General features: G+C 48.8%; 1 protein-coding gene across 2 annotated transcripts in view; it reads left to right on the forward strand.

Moving 5' to 3' along the window:
• The window catches only part of MERTK (MER proto-oncogene, tyrosine kinase), a 90985-nt gene extending 72565 nt beyond the window's left edge, over positions 1-18420 (forward strand). The window contains exons 11-19 of one of the 2 annotated variants that reach the window (XM_045193815.2): positions 1712-1797; positions 3276-3371; positions 4252-4332; positions 6152-6244; positions 7297-7415; positions 10038-10147; positions 11347-11506; positions 12118-12254; positions 14438-17364. In XM_045193815.2, the coding sequence (XP_045049750.2) occupies positions 1712-1797; positions 3276-3371; positions 4252-4332; positions 6152-6244; positions 7297-7415; positions 10038-10147; positions 11347-11506; positions 12118-12254; positions 14438-14501 (946 nt within the window). In that variant the 3' untranslated portion in view covers positions 14502-17364. The other variant, XM_024558488.3, reaches the window with a different exon arrangement.
• Positions 18421-27256: the final 8836 nt, after the last annotated feature.

Below are 27256 nucleotides of genomic sequence, written 5' to 3' on the forward strand. Positions count from 1 at the left end.
CTTTGTAAGGAGTACATCTTGGTATGCAAGTTCTAAAAGTGATGATTTTAAAGACGTGGCCAAAATCTCACCTACATCCTGGGTTGACTAAAGTACACCCCAGAGTCTATAGTTTGGGGCTCACTGCAGAGACCCTCTGCAGAAGGCGCAGAAGTGGCTCACAGAAGGCCTGCAAGGTGCCGAGGTGCCGGGCACTGGGCTGGCCTGGGGCACCGTGGTGGGCGAAGCAGGCCCCGCCCCTGCCCTCGTGGGACTCCCATTAGCAGGGTGTCAGGCAGTCATCACACAACTGAATATCAAATGGCAGCTGTGAAGAATTCTAGATGAAAGGACCGTTATGAGTACACAGCGGCAGATTTGACTGCATGAAGAAAGGCAGGAAAGGCCTCCCTGCAGAGCTGACACCTGGGGTAAAAGCTGGAGAAAGCGCAAGTGTTGATTAGGTGAGAGGGAAGGGAAGAGCGTTTCCCCCAGAAAGGACAGCACGTGTGAAGGGCCTGAGGGGCTGGGAGTCTGGCCCACAAAGGGACAGCACCAGGCTGCAGACTGTGACGCCTGGGGTGTGGCGTTCATTCTGTCCCTTAGACAAGTCTTTTAATGTATCCAGGCTTCCGTTGTATTACCTCGCTCTAAGTGGTCTCCAAGGTTACTATCAGTTTTCTCACTGTGAGACGTTCAGACACAGTCATTAATGGAGAGGTGCCAAGTCGAAGAGGTTGGTGTCCTCAAAACTAGTGGCCGCAGGCAGTTTGTGTCATCAAGGTGGCACACATCCTTATCGCTGGGGAAGCAATGACTGAAATAGGACGATGCCTTCAGAATATTGGCCAAAGCTGCCATGGTGGGCCTGAGCCGCAGGGGCCTGGTGGGGGGCCCTAGACGTGCAGTTGAGGAATCTGGAGGGGTGGGCGCAGAAGCAAAGGGGGCTGCTTTGCCTTTGAGGCTCTGCGCGTGGCCTGCTGCCCTTCCCAGTCTGTGGAAACTCAGTACCGTTTTGTTTCTTCCGAAGTCTCCCCTAGGCACCCTCTTCCCTTGCTTTCCTTTAGGAGGAGATGCTTTTAGCCATTACATGTTGTAAAAATATGGTTTTTTAATTTATTTGTTTTTAGAGAGAGGGGAAGGGAGGGAGAAAGAGTGGGAGAGGAACATCAGTGTGTGCTTGCCTCTCACACACCCCCTAATGGGGTCCTGGCCCGCAACCCAGGCATGTGCCCTGACTGGGAATCGGACCAGCAACTCTTTGGTTCACAGGCTGGCTCTCAATTCACTGAGCCACACCAGCCGGGTACATATTGTAAAAATATTTTGATTCTGGTTGGAAAATACACGGAAGACAAAGTGCTAGAGTGAGATTTCACCCACAACACAATGAAAACTATCGCGTTCATAGGAATAAACTCAATAGGTGTTCAAGAACTTTGTGGGAAAAATTAGCCATCTTCTCCAAACATGCAGAGGGCAACTTAAGTAAATGAGAAATGTGTAGCATGCTGTGGATGGGAAGGTTCAGTTTTGTTTGAGAAATGGTTTTTTTCCGAGTTAACCGTACATTCAGTGTAATCACCATCTAATCGGCTGCCGGGTTGTTGATAACGCTTGGCAAGCTGATTTACAAATGTAGGTCAAAGAGCGACTGAGCTGGGAGAGCCGAGGCAGGGGGGTCAGCACCGGCTGTTGTGAGAACTCGAGATGTCTGTGTTCCGTCACCCAGGAACGCCTTCACGGGGGAGGATTTGGAACTGGTCGTCAATTACACAGCAAAGAAGTCCTTCTGTCGGCGAGCCATCCAACTCACCTGTAAGCTGACTTTCAGTTCCCTTTCTTGGCAAACGTTGAAGTAGTTGAGAGTGAAGAAAGAAAAACAAATTCAGTGACAGATATCTCACAAAAGCCAAAGGAGTCAAGGAATGGATATTTTTAATGTGCAACAGGCCTTCAGGAAGCAGCAAGGACGTGGTCGGACCTGGCCCTGTGCTTTGCTGCCGGCCGACCTACTGGCAGTGCAGGGCGAAGCAGGGTGAAGGCCTCCAAGTGCCGTGAAACAGGGAGGGCAGAGGACCTCCAGGGTGATAGCGGTCAGGGATTTAAAGAAAACAACAAAACACGTCACAGTTTCAGAGCTTGTTATTGTTTGGTTTTCGCTGGCACTGAACTCAGAGGACGATTTGCTAACACACTTTGTACTGATAGTGGTTTGAGCTTTGCTGCATCAGAGTGGGCACTCTCCTAGTTGAACAGTGGGAATACACAGACAGTTGTATGTTCTCGGGTAACTTCAGAGACTGTGCAGAAAATATGTGCAAAGACTTTCAAATTTAAACTTTTGTGTGTTTGGCAAAACAACCACCACAACAAGCCAAATATAAGAATGATGAAATACAGGTTGCTGTGAAATAAACACTCATGTGTTATAGAATGTTATAATTTCCTTACTTTTCTAAACTACAAGTTTCGGCTTTTAGATGTTCTTATATTTTAGAACATTCTTAATTTAGACCAGTTAGTTTCCTTAATTGGAGGACCATTTGGGTAAAGTGTTTTCACTGGTAGCTAAAGTGTCCAGAGTATCCGTGTTTTATTCTTCTCTCAAAGCCGTGTGCCTTGCCTGCTGGGACACACGCTGCGTCCTTTGCCAGGTAGAATGGGATGGGTCTCCTGCCCCTGGGCGACTGCTCTAGGGCCCACGCTTCCTGCCAGTGCTGCGTAACTGCGCCTCGCTGCCCCAGGCCTTGTTCTGCAGTCCTCCCGCAGGTGCTCAGTGCACGCTTTCCGAGTCGGCCCGAGGGGCTCCACGTGCCCAGCGTGAGCAGGAGCTCGTGCTGTGTTTCCTGCAGCTTCTGTGCCTCCTGCCCTGGCAGGGAGGATGGCAGGTGCCCGGTGGCTCCTTCGTGCCCCATCCTTGGGATATAACAGTAAACCCTGCACTGGAAAAATCTGTTGACTTCTCCGTCGCCCTGCTGGTCCGGGGAGAACCTACCCAACAGGAATGGGGTTTCCAGCTGCTGGTAGCACACACCGGAAGGAGAAATGTGGCTCCGATTTTTGTGGTCCCTCAGAATTAATCTTGTCCCGAAGGATTCATTTTACTCACTTTGATATGGTAGAATTAAGTGTGGTGGTTTATTACCGGCAATTTGGGGGGGGGGTGAGATTTGTGGGGTATAAAATGGGAAAAGCATTTAGCTATTTTATGGACTTTCTATGTAATTTGAATTATGTTCAAATGAAAGGAAAGACTGTGACAACTCACATGTCCCCTGTCACTTCTTTTATAGTACACAGCTTGGGAGTCAGCGAGGAGCTGCAAAATAAGCTGGAAGATGTCGTGATTGACAGGAACCTTCTCATTCTTGGGAAAATTCTGGGTGAAGGTAAAGCAGTTTAATTCTTTTAACACATGGGGTAAGAAAGCAGTTCACAGTAATTTTTTCAAATTCAGGGTCCACCACAAATATTACCCCTTCTTTGTGAGCTGGTAATCTGTACCAAATCTTTTATTACAAAATCACGAGCGTGTAATTCTGTAACATGACGACCTCGCACTCAAGCACACCACAGGGCGTTTTAGGTGAGATGCGCAAATTCCTGTCCAGCTCGTGCGAGACATGGGCACGAGCCCTACCAACCACACTCAGAGGCGTTACTTCTGCCGGACCCTGTGCGTATTATTAAATAAATACTATTTTGTGACTTGGGTGATACGAGTGGTCTGTTTTATCACTTAAAATGAAAAAGTAATGATTTTGAAACTAAGATTTGGCACATGAGTGGGGCTCCGCAGGGCCTGGCACAGCAGGCCCTGAAAATGTGCATTCCCTGCCTCCAGTGCAAGGCATGTAATTCACGGGGGCGTTGCTCTCTCATTTACATTTATTCCTCTCAGGTCAGGTTTGTAATTGCTGGCACCTTCCTAGTTCAGTATGAAAACACATTTAATTTGTCAGCCTGATACTAGGATGAATGATAATAGTGTTCAGAGTTTCTACTTATGAATTTTGGAAACATTTTCTATGCTGTCCTGTAATGAAGTGAACGGAGCCAAGTCCAAGCCAACCCAGGTGGTGACGAGCAGGACGTTGCTGCCTGGCCTGTGCCCTGGTTTGCAAGTGTGGGGGGGGGGGCCTGGCAGCTCTTCCCAGCCGCCGTGTGGGGCACTCTTGGCCCTCGGGAAAGCGGGCCCTGGCGCGTGGTGTCCCTGTGGTCAGGAGAGACCTTGCACAAGGCCCACCCAGGTGTCCTTTGGCTTCACAGGAGAGTTTGGGTCTGTGATGGAAGGAAGTCTTAGTCAACAAGACGGAACCTCCCAGAAAGTGGCCGTGAAGACCATGAAGTGTGAGTTATCACCCATCATACCACCCTTCTGGGTGTGGGCAGCTGCTCCGCTGGCTGGGGCGCCGTGAAGCCGGGCTGGAGTTCACGGGCCGAGATTGTGGTCGCCCATGGGTCAGAGGGCCACCCAGGGTGCTGCCTCATTACAGTTACTCGGATGAGCTCCTCATACCTGTCCTGTATAGTCGTCACCCTCAAGGCAATGACAGGTCATTCATTTTCTCTCATTAACGACTCCAGGGAAGGCATGAATCTCGGGGCAGGGCTGATGTGGTGGCAGCGTGTGGCCCCATGATTGTCTCGGTTCGATTCGTCAGCTGTTCAGCTGGGCACCCCTAAAGTGGACCTCGACTGTGAGGCCTGTCACCTGAGCCCCGCGTGGAGCCACACCCAGCACTGGTCCTGCCTCGCATTGTTGCACTGGAAACTCCCAGTGTGTCCGAGGGAGGCTCCTTCCGTCAAACCCATTTGCTTTAGGGGACCTGGTCGGAGGAGCTGAGCCTGGAACCTGTTTTTCTCTGGCCTTGGCTCTGCTGTTCTTACACTTAATTAGAATAACTTGCATTCAAGTTGGATTCATGCTCATTATCAAAGATTGAAAGACTAGTCTGTGGTCTCTAATTGTGGGCCTCTCTGCATTTGCCGGGATGTTGGCCGCTGGGGGAGGGGTTTGCAGGCAGACCCCCACCCCTTTTGTTCCACTCATTTTGTTCGCAGTGAAAGCTAAAGGTGAGGACTAAGTGGCAGACATTTTGCAGGTCTATAGAATTGTTTTCTATTTTTTTAAACTTATTTTTATAGGAAGACTAATGTATATTAAAGCCATTGGATGTACAGACACTTCTAGATGCTCTCAAGTAATTTTGGCTAATTCTTGTACCCTGTTGAAGCAGACTCCCTAAGGCTCACCTGGCTTTAGGTGTGTGTTTGTTTAGTTTTAATTGTGGTAAAATAACACGTGACATCCTCACCGTTTCTAATTTCAGTGGCTCTAAGTACATTCACATTGTCGTGCAACTGCCAACACCATCATCTCCCGAACCTTTTCATCCTGCAAAACTGAAACTTGGTTCCTGAAACAACTCTCACCCCCGGGCCCCCAGCATAGCCCCTTCTACTTCTGTCTGTGACTTTGACTTGTCTGCCTGCCTCGTACAAGTGGGGTCACACACTGTGTGTCCTCTTGTCACTGACTTATGTCACTTAGCATAGACTTTTAAAAGTCTCTCTTAAGTTGGATTAATTCCAGAAACTTCGTATGAAAGTGTATCCAGTTCCCAAGGCAGGACTGAGCAAGCAGACTTGCACGGCACAGAGAGAGGGGCACACATTCCTTCTTTCTTTAAGGCCAGACTGATTGCAACAGATCAATTGGATTTGCTTAAGATTTTTTAAACTAATACACTTTAATTTTTAGAGCAGTGTTGGGTTTACAGAAAAACTAGGCAGCAAGTACACATTTCCCGTGTACCCTCCCCATACACAGCCCTCCTGCATTAACACCTTGCACCGGCGTGGTGCATTTTTTACAGTTGATGAGCCCACATTTGAACATTACTGACTGAAGTCCACAGGCTGCTTTAGGGTTCACTCCGTGTACATCCTGTGGGGTTGATGAGTACATGACGTCCCGGTCGAAGTGTCCTGCAGACGTTTCACCCCCTTATCCCCACGCCCAGCCCCCGGCAGCCACTCCCGTGTTCACTGTGGCTGCGTTTTGTCTTTTCCCGATACTACTTTCAGAGAACAGAATTGCTGCTGCCCCTCCCCTTCACGGGGCACGTTATTATTCGTGCCTGAGGTTTCCCGTTTCTTCTTTCAGTGGACAGCTTTTCTCAGCGAGAGATTGAGGAGTTCCTCAGTGAGGCCGCCTGCATGAAAGACTTCAGCCACCCAAACGTCATCCGGCTCCTAGGTACCTCGAGAGACGCAGGGCTGGGGCCAGGGGGCCCTGCTCATCCGCTCTGTGCCCAGGGGAACCCTGGCGTAATCCAAAGTGTTTCATAACATGGGGCTTTTCACCCCAACGGCTTCTCCTTACAGTCACACTTTTGGAGGCTGATGGTAAAAATGGGTAAAAACGGGACAGAATTTAACGTCAGAATTTGACTTTTAGCACCACTAGCTAAAAAACACAAAAGGGGAGGTCCAGTTCCAGTGGTTGCTGTGTAAGCGACACGCTGTTCCAAGAGGGAGAGCAGCCTAAAAATAAGGGGATATTCTGACGACTTATTTTTGCTCTCCTGCAATGTAATAAGTGCTAAATTCTTTGGGGAACTTTCAAAGTGTCTTTGACACTTAAGGGAGATGTGAATACTAATGTTTGGATACAATATTACGTCAAAGAAACTACTGTTACTCGTTTATAGCTATTGACTTCAGCAGACTGGGGACAATAGTGCTTTGTAATTGCACCAAAATGGGCCAGAGCTTTGCAAGCCTGGTGTCAGGTGACAGACAGGCTCTAGTTCTGGAATTCCACGGTAGACGGGGTTGCAGCTTTCCCTCTGTATAACCGTTAAAACTTAAGAAGGTGGATTTTATCTAATGGCCCTCAGAACACTTTCCATAGTTTTGAGCATTTGGTTTCAGTGCCCGTCTTCACAGGCTGCAGGGTTGAACTCACACGCGGAACGGGCTTGCTCCCGAGCTCTAACGCAGTCACTGCCCCTCACTTGGACGCAGTACAATGAAAACCCAGGTCTCTAGGCAGCCACACTTGTTTCACATTAATTTTTGAGAGCTCTCATGCAAAGATTGGCGCTAATCTGAAAGATAAAAACGCCGAGATGTGGACCCAGTGCGTGTTCCATGTTCTGGAACACGGTGTGTGAGTTTGAGCACTTATTGTTTTCTTTGCCGTTCACTCAGCAGCATGTGGTTTTGATTTGGCCTGTGCTGCTGCCTCGGTTTTTCTGGCCGCTGCTAACAAGGGCTCTTTGTCACTAACCCCGCTCTTCATTTCAGGTGTTTGTATAGAAATGGGCTCTCAAGGCACCCCGAAGCCCATGGTGATTTTACCCTTTATGAAATACGGGGACCTGCATACCTATTTACTCTACTCCCGACTGGAGACAGGATCAAAGGTAATTCATTACCAGGTGCATGGCCTCTGGGCACTTCTCAGGGCTCACGTGACAAGGCCTGGACAACCTCCAAGTCCAACCCAGAAAATAAAGGAGGGAAGGCGAGGATGTTAGCCTTTGTTTGGTGCCCACTCTGCACCCTGGAGGTTGAAATGGGGTATCCACCCTCACAGCAGGCCTGCTCCCGGGTCCTGTTATTCCTGTGTGGGGGCGGGGGAGCACAGTCTATCAGAGCTTGTTCAGAGCGGCCTGCTTCTTTTGAAGTCACCTCTTTTTCACTCGTTCACTCTGAAATCGCTGGGTGTAGGGCCCAACTGACTCTGTTTTCAGAGGGACGGTGCCCTGAGCTGTCTGTCAGAGATACGGAGGGTGAACTCACCCCGCCCGTCTTTCTCTTCATCACGAGCCCCTCTGTGCAGAATCCACGTGCTGGTTGATGCAGCTTTATTGTAATTCTGAAAATCGCGGAGTGAGATGCCTCCAGATTCATTCTACTTTCCAGAGTTGTTTCAGCTTTTCTAGTTTTGTTGCCCTTCCACATGATTTCAGCATCAGCTTGTCTGTGCCCGCTGAACGTATTGCTGTCATCTTACGTTCTTTTGAACAAAATAACGAGAAACAAGCACACGGCACTTTACTGACTAATGAATGGTTTCTGTTTGCAAAACTACAAGTATATCTCCAATGTTGGAAACTCACTCCCATGTTTTATTAACATGAAAAAGGAATATATTTCCATATTTTAATAGTTTTATAGCCATAAATAAAGCCGCAAGTCACAAAATGCACAGAGAAACTAGAAAGTCAAGCTTTTATTCAGACCTTTTCTTTGTCGTCGGCTCCGTCCATTTGGGGGGAATAAATGCCGTCTGTTCCTGCTAGTGTGGCCCAGGGCTAGGTCTCAGCCGCGTAACATGTCCCTGCAGCTGGGCCTCAGCGCCCTTCTGTCCTCGTCCTCCGTCCACGAACACAGGCTGTCATCTCGTTTGTTTAGATGATCTTTAGTTTCTTTCATTTTGTAGTTGTCAAAGTTTTGCAATTCTTTTGTTAAAGTTATTCCTAAGTATTTTATTTTTATGCAGATACAATTATTTTCTTGGTTTCACTTTGAGATTGTTCACTGCTAGTGTCCAGAAATACAGCTGACTTTTGTGTGTCGACCTCGTGTCCTGCAACCTTGTTGAACTCATTTATTCGTTCTGCCCCGTACTTACCTTTTAAATGACTCGTGGTCACAATCTGCAAGAATAAAATTGTTCAAGGAAAAAATACACAAGTGAGTAGTTCCTGATACTCATTATACCTTCATGAATGTGAGCAGATGTGATGTTTCTTGGTACCCAAATCTCTCTCTGGAAATCAGCCTCCAGGAAATTAAAGCCCCGCATACACTGAACAGAGGCATACAACTCTCCTTCCTGACCTGTGTGCTTTTTTCTAACTACGTCATCATGAAGGTAAAGGATGATGAAAGCGTTCGGCTGTATAGACCAGGTCTTGACCTGTATTGACACAGGTCTTAGGTGGGAAACATGAACCAGTAGAACGTGTATGTGGCTTCAGTGGCTTTGTTACTACCGCCCGCAGCACTCATGCCGTCCAGCGTAAAACGTGACGAGCCACGTGTGTTGAGGCAGGGATGTCATGGATGGATGCGTTTGTGGTGGCCGGGAGCCTGTAAACCCTTCTCTCTCGGGCTCTGACTGCGTTCACACGTGTGTCACTGCAGAGAGGGCTTCTTCTTTTAAGATCTTATTTATTTATTTTTAGAGAGAGGGGAAGCAAGGGAGAGAGAAGGAGGGAGAGAAACATTGATCAGTTGCCTCTTGTTTGTGCTCCGACCGGGGACAAAACCTACGACCCAGGCGTGTGCCCTGACCAGAAATCAGACCAGCGACATTACGATTTGCAGGACGACGCCCAAGCCACTGAGCCACACCAGTCAGGACCCTCAGAATCGGTCCCAGCCTGGGAGGTTTCTAGCACAGCGGCCTAGTGTACTTTCCCACGTGGAGGGAACCCTAGACTGCTGAAACCTCCAGGAGGGTCCTGGAGAAACAAAAATGAAAATTTCCATAAGGAGCAAAGACCATCCGAATTTCTCTCTAATAGAAAAGTATCTTTGAAAACATGTCAAAGTAAAGTGATAGCAGATGTGGGCACACAATTGGAAATAGCTCCTTTAACGGGGGGGGGGGTGCTTTTTGCCTCAAAACATTAGAACCCTCCCCCCCACACAAATTCCCCCTCCATGAGGACAGACCACCCTTGTGTCCCCTCTTGTGTGGCATGGGTGGTTGGTCCACGGCCACTCCAGACACAGAGGATCCCACTGGATCTCATAACACGGGAACGAATGTTCTTCACTGTCAGTACATTTAAATGTGGGAGAGAAAAAAACATGTGATGTCTGCCAAACAGTTTTAGCATTTGTTTTCTGTCTTCTTGTTTTTTCATTCCTTTTTTAAAACCTTAGTTGTGCTATGAGCGATCTGGAAATGAAAGGTTTGTTTCCGTGTTCCACAGCCACATATTTAAGACGTAAAAACATTGTTTTCCCCCAGGCAGAGATAACTTGCAAGTTCTTTTAAAAAGTAATCTTCCTTCTTGCTCCGTCCCCAGCACGTTCCTGTGCAGACGCTGGTGAAGTTCATGGTGGACATCGCCCAGGGGATGGAGTATCTGAGCAACAGGAATTTCCTTCACCGAGACTTAGCTGCTCGAAACTGCATGTAAGGGTCCTGCTGCATCCTGGGGCATTGGACCCCACCATGTTGGAGTTGGTGACACGGACGCAGGGGGTGGCCTGTCGCTGTTGCAGTCAGTAATGAAAATCATGACGGTCCACCCCTGAGTTCTCATGGAGCTGCCTTGTGAAGATGCTCTGTTCGGTGGGCACACCAAGCAGAGCGACAAGGACGCACGCAACAGCTTTGGGCTTACGTTGTCCCCTCTTCACCCTGCCCCAACAGAGCCACCCTCTGCTGCAAATCTCCAAAACAGTGACTGTATCTTGGTTTTAATTTGCTGCTCCAAGGAGAGGGAGTGTTTCTGAAACGTGTTGCTTTTATTCGCTCTTCTTGGTTGAAGCCGTGGCAGTAGGGTCTGCCCGCCTCCTGACCAGCCCCCACCACTTTCCCCTCACTTTTGAAAGCCCAAAAGGGTCTTGTTTTTGTTTTTTTATTTGAATGGTTTTTTACAGTGGAGGGAGACATGTGAAAATCTTTTATTTCCCTTAATGTTTCCTGCATGTTTTTCCTACCAGATAGGGTAACCAGCTCAGTTTGCCCAGAACTGAGGGGTCTCCCAGGATGCGGGACGTCCAGTTTTAAAAGTCAGTGTCACGAAAACAAGGACAGCCATCACCCTCCCTCCAGGCCACTCATTTCTTCTCTTCCTTCTCCTTCTTGTGTAGGATGTATTTTAACAATTTGGGCTATAAATATGATTGTATCTCTTTAATTTTCCAAGTAACCCCTCAAGTACCACCTGGCCATGTTTGCAGGGAGCCCAGGGTCCCCTTCTTACAGGGTGTACTTTCCCACTTTCCCCAAGCTGCCTGCCAGGAGGCTCCCTTGGTCCACAGAGCCAGTGCCACTTCCAAACTTCAGGCAGGAAGGCTGCTGGGGTACTCGAGTCACTGAAGGCTTGGATGTGAGCTGGGTTCCTTCTGCTCCTCCTGTGCAGCTCCTCTCCTCCCTCCAGGTGTCTCCATCCTTGTGCACAGGTGGCCTTGCTGGTCCAGATCCCCGCACAGACCAGAGGGCGCAGGGCCACTTCTCTCCCACATCCCCAAGCAGGACCCTCATGGGCTGGTGGGTCTGTGTCTTTGGGCCACGCGGTGTGCCTGTTTTCATCTGCCTGTGACGCAGGCCTGTGCTTTAAGGCTTTGCCTGTGACGTGTCTGAGGACCGGAACTCCCTCTCTGCAGGTTGCGAGATGACATGACTGTGTGTGTGGCTGACTTCGGCCTCTCTAAGAAGATTTACAGTGGCGATTACTACCGCCAAGGCCGCATCGCCAAGATGCCCGTGAAGTGGATTGCAATAGAGAGCCTCGCGGACCGAGTCTACACCAGTAAAAGTGACGTGGTAGGTGCAGAATTTTGATTCAGGACCTTGAGTTTCAGAGGTGAACCACACCGAATGAAGTGACTTAGCTAATGTTGCCAACATTTCACTCTGACAAACAGGGTTGGAAGTGTGGTCACATGTCTCATATTTATTGCTAGATATTCACTCAGATGGAATCCTACATTCCGGTGATGTCTCCTGACATTCAGAAGATCTGTCTATACACGGTCCCTTAATTTATTCCCATTTTCATTTGCCTCTATATAGTGACTTATTGCCCACAACCAAGATATTCATGTTAAATTCAATGAGTTCATGCAGTGGCCCTATGGGACCAAAATGCTGTATGAAAGGTGCTGTGTGGTTGCACCCTCACCCAGAGATGAGGCGAGAAAACACTCAAGAGACTCTCTGCTTTGTCAGCGTTCCCAGAACAGCCTTAGCAGAAAACAGGGGCTGTGACGCTCCAACCCCACGTTACTGCCGTGTTGGGAGCGCAGCATCTCAGGCACAATTGTCAGCTTTGTGCACGGTCGTCAGGGCTTTCGGAAATGACCTTTCCAAATGAAAAGTCCATTCAGCCTTTCTGAAAAGACTCACATCTGAACTTCTCGTTGCTTTGTTCTCAGTGGGCATTTGGCGTGACCATGTGGGAAATTGCAACTCGGGGGATGACGCCCTACCCTGGGGTCCAGAACCATGAGATATACGACTACCTTCTCCATGGCCACAGGCTGAAGCAGCCGGAGGACTGCCTGGACGAACTGTGAGTGAGCTTCTCAATGTCACCAGGCACTGCTTGGGCCAGCCAGTGGGTCTTCGAAGACCCGGGGACACCCAGCCGCAGGGGGCAGGGCCGCTTTCAGCCAGGCCGTGTGTGCACAGGGGGCACATCCAGGCCGAAGCCTCTCCTGGTGTGAGAGGAGGCGCGTGCAGCGAGCCAGCACGTCCTGCCGGTCTACAGGCACCTGTAGGAGACGCGACCTGGATGCGTGGGTTGACTTACCACACGTGGGAACCTGGCTGACCCCTTGCCCTCTTGTGCTGCCGTCCTGCTTCTCCCCCTGAGTGTGCAGCGTTCCAAACAAACAAACTGCAGTAATGTCCTTACTCAGGAAGTTCAGAAACCTACACCCATGGCTCGGACGTCAGGCTGCCCGTCAGAATAGCGTGAGGGATATCCTCACCCTGCGAGTCCTCAGCTCTGGGCCTGGGCACTGAGAGTCTGTTGGAACAAAGTGGGCCCAGAAGTGCATGGCTTAAAACACTCTGTGGGAGACCAGGCTCTCAGCCCCGTGCGAGAGCCGCCGCTCCGGGTGTGCAGGACCGCAGTGCACAGCCCATTCCCAACAGGCCCCTCCTCTCCAGGGTGGGCGGTGTGGGGAGAGGCCCAGGCCCACAAGGCACGGGGGCCAGGTGCTGCCTCCAGCTACCCACGGCAGAGGCCTTGAAGCTGACTTGACCTCTCTGTGCCTCATTGTCAGCCACAGGTACGGTCTAGTTGCACATTTGTCAGAGGTATCGGGAGGGTCAAAGAAGGTGTGGGGTGTGCTCAGCCTGCCGGGGGCACAAAGCATGTGTCACCATGGTGCTGATTGGCAACATAACCTCGTTACAGGCCCATCTGCCCAAACCCCTGGCTGACCTTCTTAAAATAATTGCTTGTGGCATTGCCTCCAGCTTGCGACGTGAAACTTCCTAGTGTTGAGTTTCTTCCCCACGTAACAGGGGCTACAGACATTTTCTCCACATTCAACAAGATTTCAGGACCTTGGGCCTGCGTGGGCTCAGGCTTGGAAGCGCTGCGGGGCGTGTGTGGGACCTCCCCTCGACGGTCACACATGCACCCCCACGCTGGCCCTGCTTCCTCACACAGGGGAGGGCTAGGTTAGGTGGCATGCAGGCCTCCTGGACCTCATCCAAGCCAAACAGAAAGAAACTTTATTTTTATTTTTTTTTAACAGGAAAAAATCAAACTTTGACACATGCACATGGAGAATTCACATGGGCCCGGAGGTTCCCGGAAGGGAGCCTTGTTGATCAGGGCCTCAGCCTGCCCGGCGGCAGGGGCTGTTGTTACTGAGACTGGAAACTATAACGTTAACAACAGAAATTAAAAACGCTAAGCCCTTTAAAAACATTCTGAAGCCCTAATTAAGTCAGATCTGGGGTTTCATGGTGGTTTTCGAAAGGGCCACGTGAATGAGATGTTTCTTCTGAAAAGGGGGAAGCTGCTTTACCCACACAATGCTGAATGAAAAGTTCTGTGGCTGTTTCTTTCTTGGCTTCTGTTTTGCGCCACAAGCGGTTGGTATTCGCAGCGATTATCTGAGGTTTTAACAAGGTCTGAGCTGTGCCACACCGCGGCTTCCCAGTGCCTCGCACAGAGCCGGGCGGAGAATGCTGACTCAGTTTTCCGGGACAGTGTTTGGGTGAGAGTTGCAGAGTCAGCGCACACCACGTGGTCAGGAGGGTCAGGAGGGTCAGGCGGCCCTGTGGTCCCCAGCCGCCCCCTTCCCGCTGGCTCTGTACCTCAGGCCTGAACCAGGCCTCCTCTTGGGCCCCTGTCCCATCTGCCTGCTAGCCAACAAAGGGGCCTCTGTTTCCAAATCCGGGGCATTTTCTTTTGAAAATGAGACGCACAGTCTGAGCTTCTCACCTTCGTTTGCTGTCTAGCCTTAGCTGAGATGAGGTCACACCTATGGTCCTTGCCCCTCGGTGTTTTTGCAGCCAGCTCTAAGAAGTGTAACGGTGTGGCAGAGCGCGCTCTGTGCCCTGCTCCTCCGTCCTGCCCTCCGAGGCTGCCTCTTCTCAGGGTGCCACCCACCTCCAACTGACCAGGCGGCGGGTCTTCTCCCCTGGCCCAAGAGGCCACTCTGTGCGATATCCTCGTCATCTCTGTAGGGCATTTCCTCAGCTGAGCTCCTGGCCTCCTGCTGTCGTCCGCAGACATCCCCACCAGCTGGCCCCTGTGGTTCGTGCACTGGCGCTCACTGCCCTCATCCTCCAGTGACACCGCGTTGTTTCCTTATCCCACTGGGTCCCGTCAACCGGCAGATATCCTTCAGAGTGCCCTGCCCTGCAATCCTACCAGTGATACCGTCGACTCGGAGCAGCCCAGGCTGGCGGGGCCTGGCGTCATCTGCTTCCACTCCCTCACCAGGCGTGAGGAAATGGTGGCACGTTGACATCACGCAGCTCCCACCCGCCCTCTCAGAAACCCTCCTGTACGTACTGATCAGTCCCTCCGCTTCTACCTGTGGCATCCCAGGCCCCGGGAAGCAGAGCAGGGGGCTTGCCCTGCACCAGCCCTCGGAGCTCAGACCCTGTGTGGCGCTAGAGAGACACGTGCTGCCAACAGGACGCCTGCCTCTCGGGTGGCACTTCTCTGAGCAGATGTGACGCACTCGGCCACCCTCCGAGCCAGGGAAAAGCAGGCGCCTGACAAACATGGGGAAATTCCTAAGTCCATACCTTTTATAGATTTGTATGATTGCATGTTTTTAACTCCTTTTCTAAAAAACTATTGTTCACCATCTTCACCATTTTCAAGTGCATAGTTCAGTAGTGTAAGTGCATTCGCCTCGCTGTGCAGCCATCACCACCGTCAGCTCCAGAACCCTTCTTCTCATGAGACTGAAACGCTGTCCCCCATGACACAATAACCCCATCCTCCGCTCCCTGGGCCCCAGCAACCTCTGTGATTATATCTTTTATAAAGATATTATATCTTTTATCGCAATGGAAAAACAGACACGACCATTTACAAAGGCACCTGCCAAACTTCGGGGTTTTTCCGTATCTGACATTGAAATCACTGACCGTCACGGGCCTCCTCTTCCCGACCAGGGACGGCGCTCCTGCTGCCCCCCTTGGCCCACCACCGTGGGAGCGGCTCAGACCCGTGCACACGCGGCTGCGTCTACAGTCATGTTTATGTTGTTGTGTATTTCATAAGGGATCGAGAGTAAAAGAAAAGTAACTTTGAAAGTGATATTGCTACCATGTTACATGAGGAAGAATCTAGATTATGTCAGCGATTTTCAACCTTTTTCATCTCATGGCACACAAAGTAATTACTAAAATTCGGTGGCACTCCAAAAATATATTTTTTGCCAATCTTACAAAAATTAATGGACGTAATTTTGATTCGTTCACATCAAATGGCTATTGTTGTGTTGGCTGTTGTCATTTTTGTATTTGACAATCTAAGGGAAGAGAGGTCAGTGCCCCTGACTAAATAGTCAGGTGCTGCATGTTTTAAAAATCCTTGTAGCACAGAGTTGAAAATCGCTGGATTATGTAAGCACTTTCTCCTAAGACACAGAGTAAATGAAGGTAAGTTAAGTAACAGCGCCTTCTTGGCCTAATAACAAGGAAGTGTCTGTAAGAACAGCATTTCTCCAAGCTCATCTCAGACTGCAAATCAACGTATACCATAAAAACCTCGAACATGGAAACAAAAGCTGTTTCCGGGTCTCAGTGTCTGTCTCGTGAAGGCGACACGGGGGTCGAACAGCTGAGCGCTGTGCGGGAGAGACACGTGGTGGCTGTTTGGCAGCTCAGCGCCCTGTGCTCACAGGCAGGCACGTGCAGGTTGCCGCCTTCCAGAAGCTCATGCTTGGCTGATAGAAGCTGAAAAGTAAGAAATGCAGATATGGATTGCCATGCGCCTACGTGAGTGAGATCTGTCTGTACGTGTGTGAATGTTAGTGGGATCAGCCGCAGTCCTACGGGGTGTGATTACTTGTGAGCGTCGGAACTGCATGTTTACGTTCACAAGGTAGCAGTAATCCACTACCCGTGCCAGACGACGACCGTATTGTTCGGACTGTAAGATGCACTTTCCCCCACGTTTGGGAGGAAAATGGGAGCGTGTCTTACAGTCCAAATGTAGCTTACGTGGTTTGTGGGGGTTGGGGGGGGCGGTGGCTGTGGAGCAGGGATTTTTTTCCTATTTTCCTCTAAAACCTAGGTGCGCCTTATGGTCCAGAAAACGCGGTAACATTCAGGTCATTTCCTTACCCAGCAGCACAAATACAATTTTCTCAAAACAGAAAAGAATCCGAATGAAATGGTGGTAGAGCTCAGTCTTCCTCATGGAGTCATCTCCCTGTTTTGCACTGCTCCTGTCACTGTCCCTCACTGTAATTCTTAGCTTCACAGGGAGTGAGGACGCCACCCCGAAGGGAGTCTTCCCTGCAGAGCACAGCGGAGGGGTCACGAGGAGCCCCCGTGGTCAGAGGCCAGTTCGCCCACTGCCCCCCGCTGCCCACGTGGCCATGGCGTGTTCTGTAGCGTCCCTGAGCCCACTCTCCTTTTTACCGCGTTGTAACAAGGACAGGGCTGTTGAAAAGATTACGTGTAGTAGCGCCCACAAAACACCCACTCAGTGAGGCACACACTCCTTCACCCACCCCAGGCCCTTCTCACTCAGCTCTCCTGATGACGAGCCCAGTTGGATGGTGCAGAACAGAGGGCAGCACACTTTTTCTGGAAAGGACCAAGTAGTAAACAGTGTTTATTTTGAGTCCATATGGTCTCTGTCGCAACTACTTAACCCTGCCTTTGCAGTAGAAGCAGCCACACAGAAACAAGTCAGTGTACCTGCATTCCAGCAAAACCTTATTCACAAACAGACCCTGGGCCGGATGGGCCCATAGGCCATAGTATGTCCTGTATCCCTGGAGACAGAGGAGCGCCATCACACCCCCGTGGATCATTAACACAAGTTGACCAAATATTAGGCCACAAGGAGAACTTCAGTAATTTCCAAAAAGTAAACTTAGTGTGGATCAAACTGATAAAATCCAAGACGAGGTGAAAATGGGGTGGACTGCACTCAGGGCTCAGTGCTGAGGTAACTCGTGTTCTCTACTCGTAGGTATGAAATAATGCATTCTTGCTGGAGGGCGGAGCCCTTGGACCGGCCCACCTTTTCCATGTTGAGGCTGCAGCTCGAAAAGCTCTTGGAAAGTTTGCCGGAAGCGCAGGACAAAGCCGAGGTCCTTTACATCAACACCCAGTTTCCAGAGAGTGGCGAGGGCCCAGCAGAGGGCTCTGTGCTCGCACAGTTGGACATGGACATCGACCCAGACTCCATCATCGCGGCCTGCGCGTCCCACGCTGCTGTCAGCGTGGTCACAGCACAGGTGCATGAGAACAGACCCCACGAGGGAAGGTACATTCTAAATGCGGGCAGTGAGAACTGGGAAGACCTGGCTTCTGCTGCCTCCGCAACAGAGACAGCGGGCAAGAGCGGTGTTTTCCCGGAAGACAGGCCTGTAAGGAACAGGGTCTCCTGGTCCCAATGCAGCACGCTGCCCTTGGAGAGCCCACCACCAGATGAACTTCTGTTTGCAGACGACTCCTTAGAAGACTCAGAAGCCCTTGTGTAAGGAGATCCGACAGACAGTCCCAAACCGGGGAGCTTCCTCGGCCTTTGAGATCCTCGTAAGCCCGAAGTTTCTGGTGTCTGTTCCTTACCAAGTAAACGGCACGAAAGCCCCAGATGATTGTCGTTAAGTATGCCATCATTAAAAATACACAATATTTATTTAAAGAGAAAAATATGTATATATATGGTGGAAAGAGATATAGATACTATATTTTAATAAGAGATGACTTATTTTATGTCACTTATCTTGCAGATTTTAAAATTTAAGCTTTAACAGCTTCATCTCTAGAGCTGCTCCTTGATGTTAACATTTGCACAAAGTTATTTTTTTACAGTTCTTTTCTTTTTCCTGACTATTAAATGTAAAAATACTTGTAAAATAAAATACCACATTTGACTTTGCTTCTGGTCTTAAGAAAAATCTGATATTCTTCTGTGAACCATCTGTTTAATAAGAATGACTTTTGATATTTAAAGTTTTATACCTGACTGATTCTTTGACACAACTCTCTAATAAAATACGAATGAGAAAGGATGTGCCGTGCTTGGTTGACTTGGAAAGACAGGTCACCGGCAGCCTCGTGTCTTTGCAAAGGAGTTCATTCCCTTGCTGCCTGACCTTCGAGTCACTTGCTCTGGACATTCTTGGATGTTCCTTAAAAATTAGAAAAAAACATTCTGAAGAGACCAAGGTGAAGAACAGAAAATATGAAAGGGTTGAAAAATGCAGCGTGAGTGGGAAGAGTTCGAATGAATTACAGAAGAGCGTCGGACAGAGAAGGACTTTTCTGCTCGGTGGCGGGTGCAGCAGGGAGCTGGCTTAGTGCCCGGCATCCCGTTTTTGTGTCCCGGGTCCTCGTCACAGCAGCCTTGTTTCTCAGCACCTGCGACGTTCCAAGCCCTTCGCAGGAGCTGACCCGTGAATCTGGGCATCACGACCACGGTGCCGGTGCCGCCGTCGTGCGGGCCATGAAGTGAGGCTGCCAAGGTGGAGTGGTCTGTGGGGGCCCACACCTAGAGGAGGGAGGAATGAAAATTCCGAGCCATCTGCTTCTGGCTGGTTCTAAGCATGGGATTTCAGGGTCTGCTCCAGGGCCTCTCGGCCTTTTTTGTTTGTTTCTTTTTTTATTGATTGATTTTTAGAGGGGAGGGGAGAAGAGAGCGAGAGAAGCATCAATTCGTTGTTTCACGTATGGATGCGTTCATTGGTTGATTCTAGCATGTGCCCTGACCGCGGATCAAACCAGCCTTGGTGTCTCAGGGCCACGCTTTAACCAACTGAGCTACCCAGCCAGGGCAAGCCTTTTTAATGTAATTAATAAACATAGATGGCACTTACTATGTGCCAGGCACAGCTCTCTAGTCCTCCCAACAACCCTACCAGGTACTATTGTCTCTACTTCACAGATGGGCAGACTGAAGCAGGCAGAGGCTACCTTACTCTGCTCACAAGGGCAGTGGCCTGATGCGGTCAGTTGGTTCCTCAGCCCTCGGGGCAACACGGCTGGGCTGGGACTACTGCTATCCTCGGGCCTGCTGTTCACCACTTGTGAGTAGCCTCACTCAGGCCACCACAGCCTGTGAGGATCAGCTTCTGCACCAGGCCCAGGGCTGTGGCCTTCCCAGCATGGACCCTGGTCCTGGCTGCCAGCCCCGGTATACCTGTGTCCAGGGTAAGCAGCGCCCCTATTACTGTGAAATGCCCCATACTAGAAAGTTCTGAGGGTAGGAAAAGAATCTGCATTGTTGCGAGAAATACCAGCATCACATTTTATCAGTGAAAGAAGAGGAAAACCATTTCTACTATTAGAAATTTTTGAATAGTTGTTTTAAAAAAATCAAAAATTTTTATGGTATTTCCTTGAGCAAAGTTTCTTGTTGGCAGTGACTATCAAGAGTGTGAATAACTCATCGTTAGAGTCTTGATCAGGAGCTGACGGGTTCGTTCAAGCAAAAACACACAAACCAAACTTAAAAGGTGTGTTCATGTCCGTGAGCAAACTAACAAAGCTGTTACTTGGAAGCTTTATATAAATTCCATATTAACTCATATATAGCAGGTCCTTGAATTACATCATTTCATTATAACATTAATGAGAAGAAAAAGTTGGTTTGGGGCCAAGATCGCTGTCCGTGTGGAGTTGGTGCTGTCTTCCCATGTCTGTGTAGGCTTTCTCAAGGGACCCTGGTTTCCTATCACATTGCAGAGATGGGCATGTGAGGTGATGGGGGCCCACACCGTCCCAGGTGGAGTGAGTGTGGTGTAAGTGGCCCTGCGACGGGAGCAAGGCCTGTCCAGGGTGGTCCCGCCTGGTGCCCTGAGGGGCTGGGGGAGGTTCCAGCCACTGGAATCAGCAGACTGCAAAATTGTCACCTTAGATGTTTTTATTCATCTCTCTTAAATGTATGTAGAGCTCCCATTTATTTCAGTGTTTAATATTAGGAGTGTTTTGGGTCTTTTATTTAGAAGTTTGTAAGATGTAGGAACTTTGTTCTTGTTTAGCTGGTAAAGATGGTTTCATTGTAGGTCACTTTGCTTAAGCCACAGTTTCCGAGGACCTATCGAGGATGTTAAGTGAGGGCTTACTCTGTTTTATAGTTCCATTTTAGTTATCTAATGTTAACAAATACACAATGAGTAGTTCATCAGATCCCCGCAGCTCCGTGTGTGCTGCGTGGCCTGAGGAGGCTGGGACGCCTGGACCAAGTCTGCCAAGGAGAGTAGAGAAGCGAGGCAGCGCTGGCTTCTGGCTTTTCCCGAGACCCCGGAAAACAGAGAAAGGCCTTTCGTCCACCTGCAGCCATGCACTGGGGCCTGGGTTACCCGGGGTGTGAGGAGCAGCCCCTTCACAACCCACTTACTTTTCCCATGAGGAAAACAAGCAGGATCTCCATCACTCAGACGTTGGAAATCTCCTCACAGAACTTTGCAACCCCAGCATGCTCTCAACCACGTTTAAATGTCTGGAAGTTTTGAAAGAACAGACTTTCAGGGGCTCCAATCTAGCAAACTCGGGTACTGTCTTCTGAGCATGAACTAAAAATAGCCTTTCAAGTTCTCTTTTGTGTAAACTCAAAGTACTTTCGTAAGTGGCTCTTATGGGCCAACAATGGGGGAGAGAAAACAGAGAAACAGGCTGGGTCTTTGTCTTCAGCCAGGCTTGGACGGGGCCAGGGAGGTCAGTCAACAAGGCAAGAGAAATACAGAAACACTCGTGACCTGCAGGTGGAGACTAGACGTGCCTTGTGAGGGTTCTTTGTGCTTTTTTTTCTTTTCTCCCCTCTGCTCCCCCCACCCCCCACCCCGCCTCATTTTCCTGACTTTTCTCACTGAATAGGAAGGAAAAGCGAGGGTCCGGGTCCCGGGAGCAGGGACACAGCCAGAGGCAAAGGCTGGACGGGAACCTGTCCCATGCACAGCCCCTGGGCAATAGGGCAGGTTGCTTGACTCTCCTGGAGCCTGAGTTTCCATGGGCGCACTGTAAACGTGGCCATGCCTTCCCCTGCACCCCCGGATGGCTGTGGAGGGAGAGGGCGGCAGGCTCTCTTGGAGAACTTCACACTTCTTAGAGGCTTTCCCAATTGGCGGCTTCTGCCATTTCCATTCCGTATGGCATACAAACTCACCATTTGTCGTATTAGAAATATTTACCCTGATTCTGTTACCAACTCACTCCAACATAATACAAACTGACTGGAAAAGAAAAAAAGAATCATCTTTGCCAGTGATGCTCACAGTCAGGCAGTTGGTGGGGTGTAGCGGGGAGGAACGGCCCCCATCGCTCACCTCAAATGGCTGTTGGGCTCAGAGGTGGGTAGCTCCGGACACATCAATGCCCAAAGATGTCCCCCTGTCGGTCTCCCCAAGTTCAGTTACTGTCAGCCTCAGGGCCCGCCCCACCCGCCCAGATGTGGGTGAGGGCAAGCAGTGGTGGCTTCAACAGGATTTGGGGGCCTGAGGGGAGTCAGTGCCCTCTGGGGAGGATGAGGTTCTCCCTCCACCTCCATGTCCCCTGCCCACCCCGCCCCAACCAAGAAGAGGTTCCCTGCTGAGGAAACAGGCCAAACACCAATTTCTTGTCTTAGAAACCAGATTGATTCTTGCCAGACTGGTCCTGACCTTTGTAACTTCTGGTCATCAGCAAAAGCAAGCTGGAGCATCTGCTGAGTCAACGGGAAAATAACCGCAAAATAAATCAGCTACGACAGCAACTTAACTTCTCTAAAGCCATTTTATTAACCTTGGGTGACAAGTGGAAAACGGCAGTTTTGTTTTCTTTAATGAACATTTCAGTAATGAACAGTGTTTGTACATGTGGACTTTCTCTCTTTGAAAGCTCTAAGAACAGAAGTAAACCTGCCCTCCTTTTTAGCTTTAAAAAGCATGTCTAAATGTCTTAGCTCTTTTGTATTTAAATGTAATGATTGCTTCTAGAAACTGTAACCCAAAGACCACTACCTCAGGATATTTTCGTGTACAATTCTTCTACTGGAATAGGTTGCACATGCAGAAATTTGAAAGATGCCTCTTAAGGACGCTGTAACTGTGTACTGATTCACGGGTTTATTAAGACTGCACAATTATAAATTCTAATGGGAACAAGTCACAGGAGGACACGCAATCAACTCCCCCACCCCCAGCGTTTCGAAGAGCAGAAGCCTCTGTTCCGGACATTGGGGTTTTCCAACAACAGCCATCAAGGCCTTGCCGTCGTGAGTCACAGCCCAGAGGAGGGCACAGACAGCTTCCAGTGCACACTCTCTTTTAAAGAGTATCTTCAGCCCTGGCTGGTGTGGCTCAGTGGATTGTGCACTGGCCTGCGAACCAGGCCTGCGAACCAGGCAGTCGCTGGTTCGGTTCCTGGTCGGGGCACATGCCTGGGTTGTGGGCCAGGTCCCCAGTTGGGGGTGTGAGAGAGGTAACTGCATATTGATGTTTCTCTCTGTCTCTTTCTTCCTCCTTCCCTCTCTCTAAAAATAAATAAACAAAAATATTTTTTTTAAAAATAAAATACAGAATGCCCTGACTTGCACACCAAACTCATTAGTACCACGGGGAAGCAGATCAGCTGAGCCTCAAGTGCTACAGAGACTCCAACAAACCTCAGAACTAGAGACCAGGTGCTCTACAGCCCTGCCGCATAGGATGTAAAATTATAGAAAACAAAGCAAGGTTCCCAGGCTGGAAAAGAGGTAGTAAGCTTTCTTTATTCACAGATAAAGATGAGATGATCATAGTCATCTCATCTGAGAAGATCACAGATGAGATGACTATGTATGTAGAAAAATCCCAAGTAATCCACGCACAGAAAAAAGAAATGAGAGGCAGCCAATGACCTTAGCAGAGTCACAGGATGTAAGATCAATGTGCAAAACTCATTGCATTTGCACTGTGAACAACCAAAATATGAAATGAGGGAAAATTCTAGTCACAATGTTATCTAAACGAATAGGATGTGTAGGAACAAATCTAACATCTGCAGTGCAAGACGTACACTGAAAAACACAAAACGCTGACAAAAACTAGAGAAGCTCCAAGGAACTGGGAAGACACTTCGTGTCCATGGATCGAAACACCCCAAATCGCCAAGATGACAGTTCTTCCCAAATTGATCCATAATTTCAACATAATTGCAATAAAACCCCCTGCAGTTTTTTGTAGAAATTGAGAAGCTGACCCTAATATGTGTATAGTAATGCAAAGAACCAAAACATAGGAGAGTGCTGAGCTGCTGACCCCCCAAAAGGGAGAAAACCCCCACAGCTATCACTTGGGGGATGAGGGAGGCGGAGCAGGGCCGCTGAGAGCTAGGGAGCCAGAGAGATGGGCGTGACTAACCTGTGATGTGGTGTAGTCGGAGGGGCTTCCGGTGCCTGCAAGAGCGATTTGGAGGCAGCCCCTACATCAAGGGGCCACGCTTGCCCGGACTAACAGTGGCAGCGGAGAAAGGCAGAAGAAACCAGACCACTGACGGGTGTAAGCCAGTGTGGGAGGAGTCAGAAATGGGGTTATGAGGAAGATGGTGCCAGGACTTAAACCCAGGCCTGGCAGCCATCTGCGGCTCTTTACCAGGTGGTTTGGGAGCACAGAGGGGGCTCTTTTGACCACATGGCTTAGAAAGAAGCAAAAATGAAGGACGTAGCAGCTGTGCAGGGCTCCTGACCGTGCCGCTGGGGAAGGAGAAGCCTCTTGACTGTGTGGCAGCAACATGGGGTCTTGGCCACATGGTTTGAAAGGATGCAGACGGTCCCCCACTGGCATGCCAGGAGGAAGTGCCATGCAATTTTGGATTAAGAACAGGAACCTAGCCGAGCTACGGACTTCTATTTCTTTTCCTGAGATACGGTACCCCGGATTGGCCTGGTTCAGCAAGGGGAGGCAGGACTGTGTTTGTGGGTGTTTTAAAGGGGCTTTGGGATTTAATGGTGACATTCCGCCATTATTCTGAACCGGTAGAACTTTTGAATAAATACTTCCTTTCCTTTTCACCAGACTCTGGCACTGAGAGCCACAGTACTTAATCAGTGCTGGGCAAAAAGAAGCAGAGTAACTAGACTGCCAGGGGCAGGGGGATTTTCTGTGACAAAAATACTTTGGAAAAAGAACAAAGTTAGACTCAAACTTTTAAAGAAATGCAGTTGTGACAATGGAGATCCACCAGCCAAAAAGAAAAAAAGAAACATACACAGAAATTAACTCAAATGCATTATAGACCTAAATGTAACAGCTAAAACTTCTAGAATGTATAGGAGAAAATCTCTGTGACCATGAGTAAGGCACAGTCTGTAAAAGGATAAATGGATAAATTGGCCTTCTTCAAAATTTTAGAACATTGTTCTGTGAAAGATGCTGTTAAGAGAATGAAATGGCAATAATGCTCAACATCACTAGCCATTTGGGAAATGAAAATGAAAGCATGCAGAGAGACACCACTTCATGGACACTGGAGCGGTCATACTGAAGGCCGATACCAAGTGTTGGCAGAGATACGGAGGCCTGGGACCCTTGATACATGGCTACTGGGAAAACAGAGTCACTTTGGAAAAGAGTTTGGCAGTTTCTTTTTTTTAATATATTTTATTGATTATGCTATTATAGTTGTCCCATTTTTTCTCCCCTTTATTCCCCTCTGCCCTGCACCCACCCTCCCACCAGTATCCCCTCCCCCTTAGTTCATGTCCATGGGTCATACATATAAGATCTTTGGCTTCTCCATTTCCCATACTATTCTTAACGTCCCTCCATCTATTTTGTACCTACCATTTATGCTTCTTATTCCCTGTACCTTTTCCTCCATTCTTCCCCCTCACCATCCCTGCTGATAACCCTCAATATGATCTCCATTTCTGTGATTCTGTTCCTCTTCTAGTTGTTTGCTTAGTTTGTTTTTGGTTTTGTTTTTTAGGTGCAGTTGTTGATAATTGTGATTTGTTGTCATTTTATAGTTCATAGTTTTGATCATCTTCTTTTTCTTAGATAAGTCCCTTTAACATTTCATATAATAAAGGCTTGGTGATGATGAACTCCTTTAACTTGACCTTATCTGGGAAGCACTTTATCTTCCCTTCCATTCTAAATGATAGCTTTGTTGGAGAGAGTCACCTTGGATGTAGGTCCTTGCCCTCAAATACTTCTTTCCAGCCCCTTCTTGCCTGTGAGGTTTCTTTTGGGAAATCAGCTGACAGTCTTATGGGAACTTCTTTGTAGGTAACTGTGTCCTTTTCTCTTGCTGCTTTTAAGATTGTCTCTTCATCTTTCATCTTGGGTAATGCAATTATGATGTGCCTTGGTGTGTGCTTGCTTGGGTCCAACTTCTTTGGGACTCTCTGGGCTTCCTGGACTTTCTGGAAGTCTATTTCCTTTGCCAGATTGGGGAAGTTCTCCTTTATTATGTTTCAAATAAGTTTTCCATTTCTTGCTCTTCCTCTTCTCCTTCTGACACCCCTATGATTTTGATGTTGGAATGTTTGAAGTTGTCCCAAGGTTCCTAAGCCTCTCCTCATTTTTGTGAATTCTTGTTTCTTCATTCTGTTCCAGTTGAATGTTCATTTCTTCCTTCTGTTCCAGATCGTTGATTTGAGTCCCAATTTCATTCCCTTCATTGTTGGTTCCCTGTGTATTTTTCTTTATTTCACTTTTCACAGTCTTCGCTTTTTCCTCTATTTTGCGACCATATGCAACCATTTCTGTGAGCATCCTGATTACCATTGTTTTGAACTCTGCATCTGATAGGTTGGCTATCTCTTCATTGCTTAGTTCTATTTTTGGAGCCTTGATCTGTTCTTTCATTTGGGCCATATTTTTTGCCTGGGTGTGCCTGTTACCTAGTAAGGGGCGGAGCCTTGTGTATTCACCAGGGAGGAGCAACCCACATCTCTGCGTTGTGGCTCTGTATGTGGGGGAGAGGTCCAAGAGCAAACCATGCCGCTTTCAGTCACTTCCCCCGCTACTCACAAGCAAATTGGGCCCTTCTGGTGCTGATCCCCAGGTGGGTGGATTTTTGTATGTTCTAGGACCCTGTGGGTCTGTCCAACAAACTCTGCTGTGAGGCTGGCAGTTTCTCCTGCTGCTGCAGCCCCCGCAAGTTTTTACAGCCAGAGATTTTGAGGCTTTGTTTCCCCATACTGGAACCCTGGGTTGCAGGGTCTGTCTCGCTCTGCAGTTGTTCCTCCCAGTTTACCCACCCACAAATGTGGGACTGCCCAGTCCACCTGCAACCGCACCCACCCAGTCCTCCAGCTGGCTGCCTTGCTGCTTGTCCTCTCCACCCTGGCTGCCCATCTCCGCCCTTCCTGCAGGTCTGGATGAATGTTTCTTCTTTAACTCCTTGGTTGTTGGACTTCTTTACAGTTCAATTTTATGGAAGTTCTGGTTATTTTTTGTTTTTAAATTTGCTGTTGTCCTTCTTTTGGTTGTTCAAGGAGGCAAAGTATATCTACCTATGCCTCCATCTTGGCCGGGAAAGGACTGGCAATTTCTTAAAAAGTTAAAAATAAGCTTGTCATAATCCCAAGGATTTCCACTTCTTGGAAACTACCCACCAAATAAAAACTGATGTCCACACAAAGACATGTATGTGAATGTTCACGGCAGCGTTATTTATAACTGTATGAAACTGGAAACAGCTCAAGATACCCATCAACTGGTGAGTGCATAGACAAAGTGTGGTACATCCCATAATGGAACACTATTTAGCAACAGAAGGGAAGAACTTCCAATATGTACTCTGACCTGTTGAGTCTCAAAAACGTTATGCTAAGTGAAAAGAGGCAAATGCTGAAGACTGCATACTGTACTGTGCCATTCGTGTTGTGAAATGTCACAAGGGGCAAAGGACGTGTCTAAAACTAGACTATCGTGTTAGCTGCAG

This window comes from Desmodus rotundus, chromosome 5 (genome assembly GCF_022682495.2).
Source record: "Desmodus rotundus isolate HL8 chromosome 5, HLdesRot8A.1, whole genome shotgun sequence".
Taxonomy (NCBI): domain Eukaryota; kingdom Metazoa; phylum Chordata; class Mammalia; order Chiroptera; family Phyllostomidae; genus Desmodus; species Desmodus rotundus.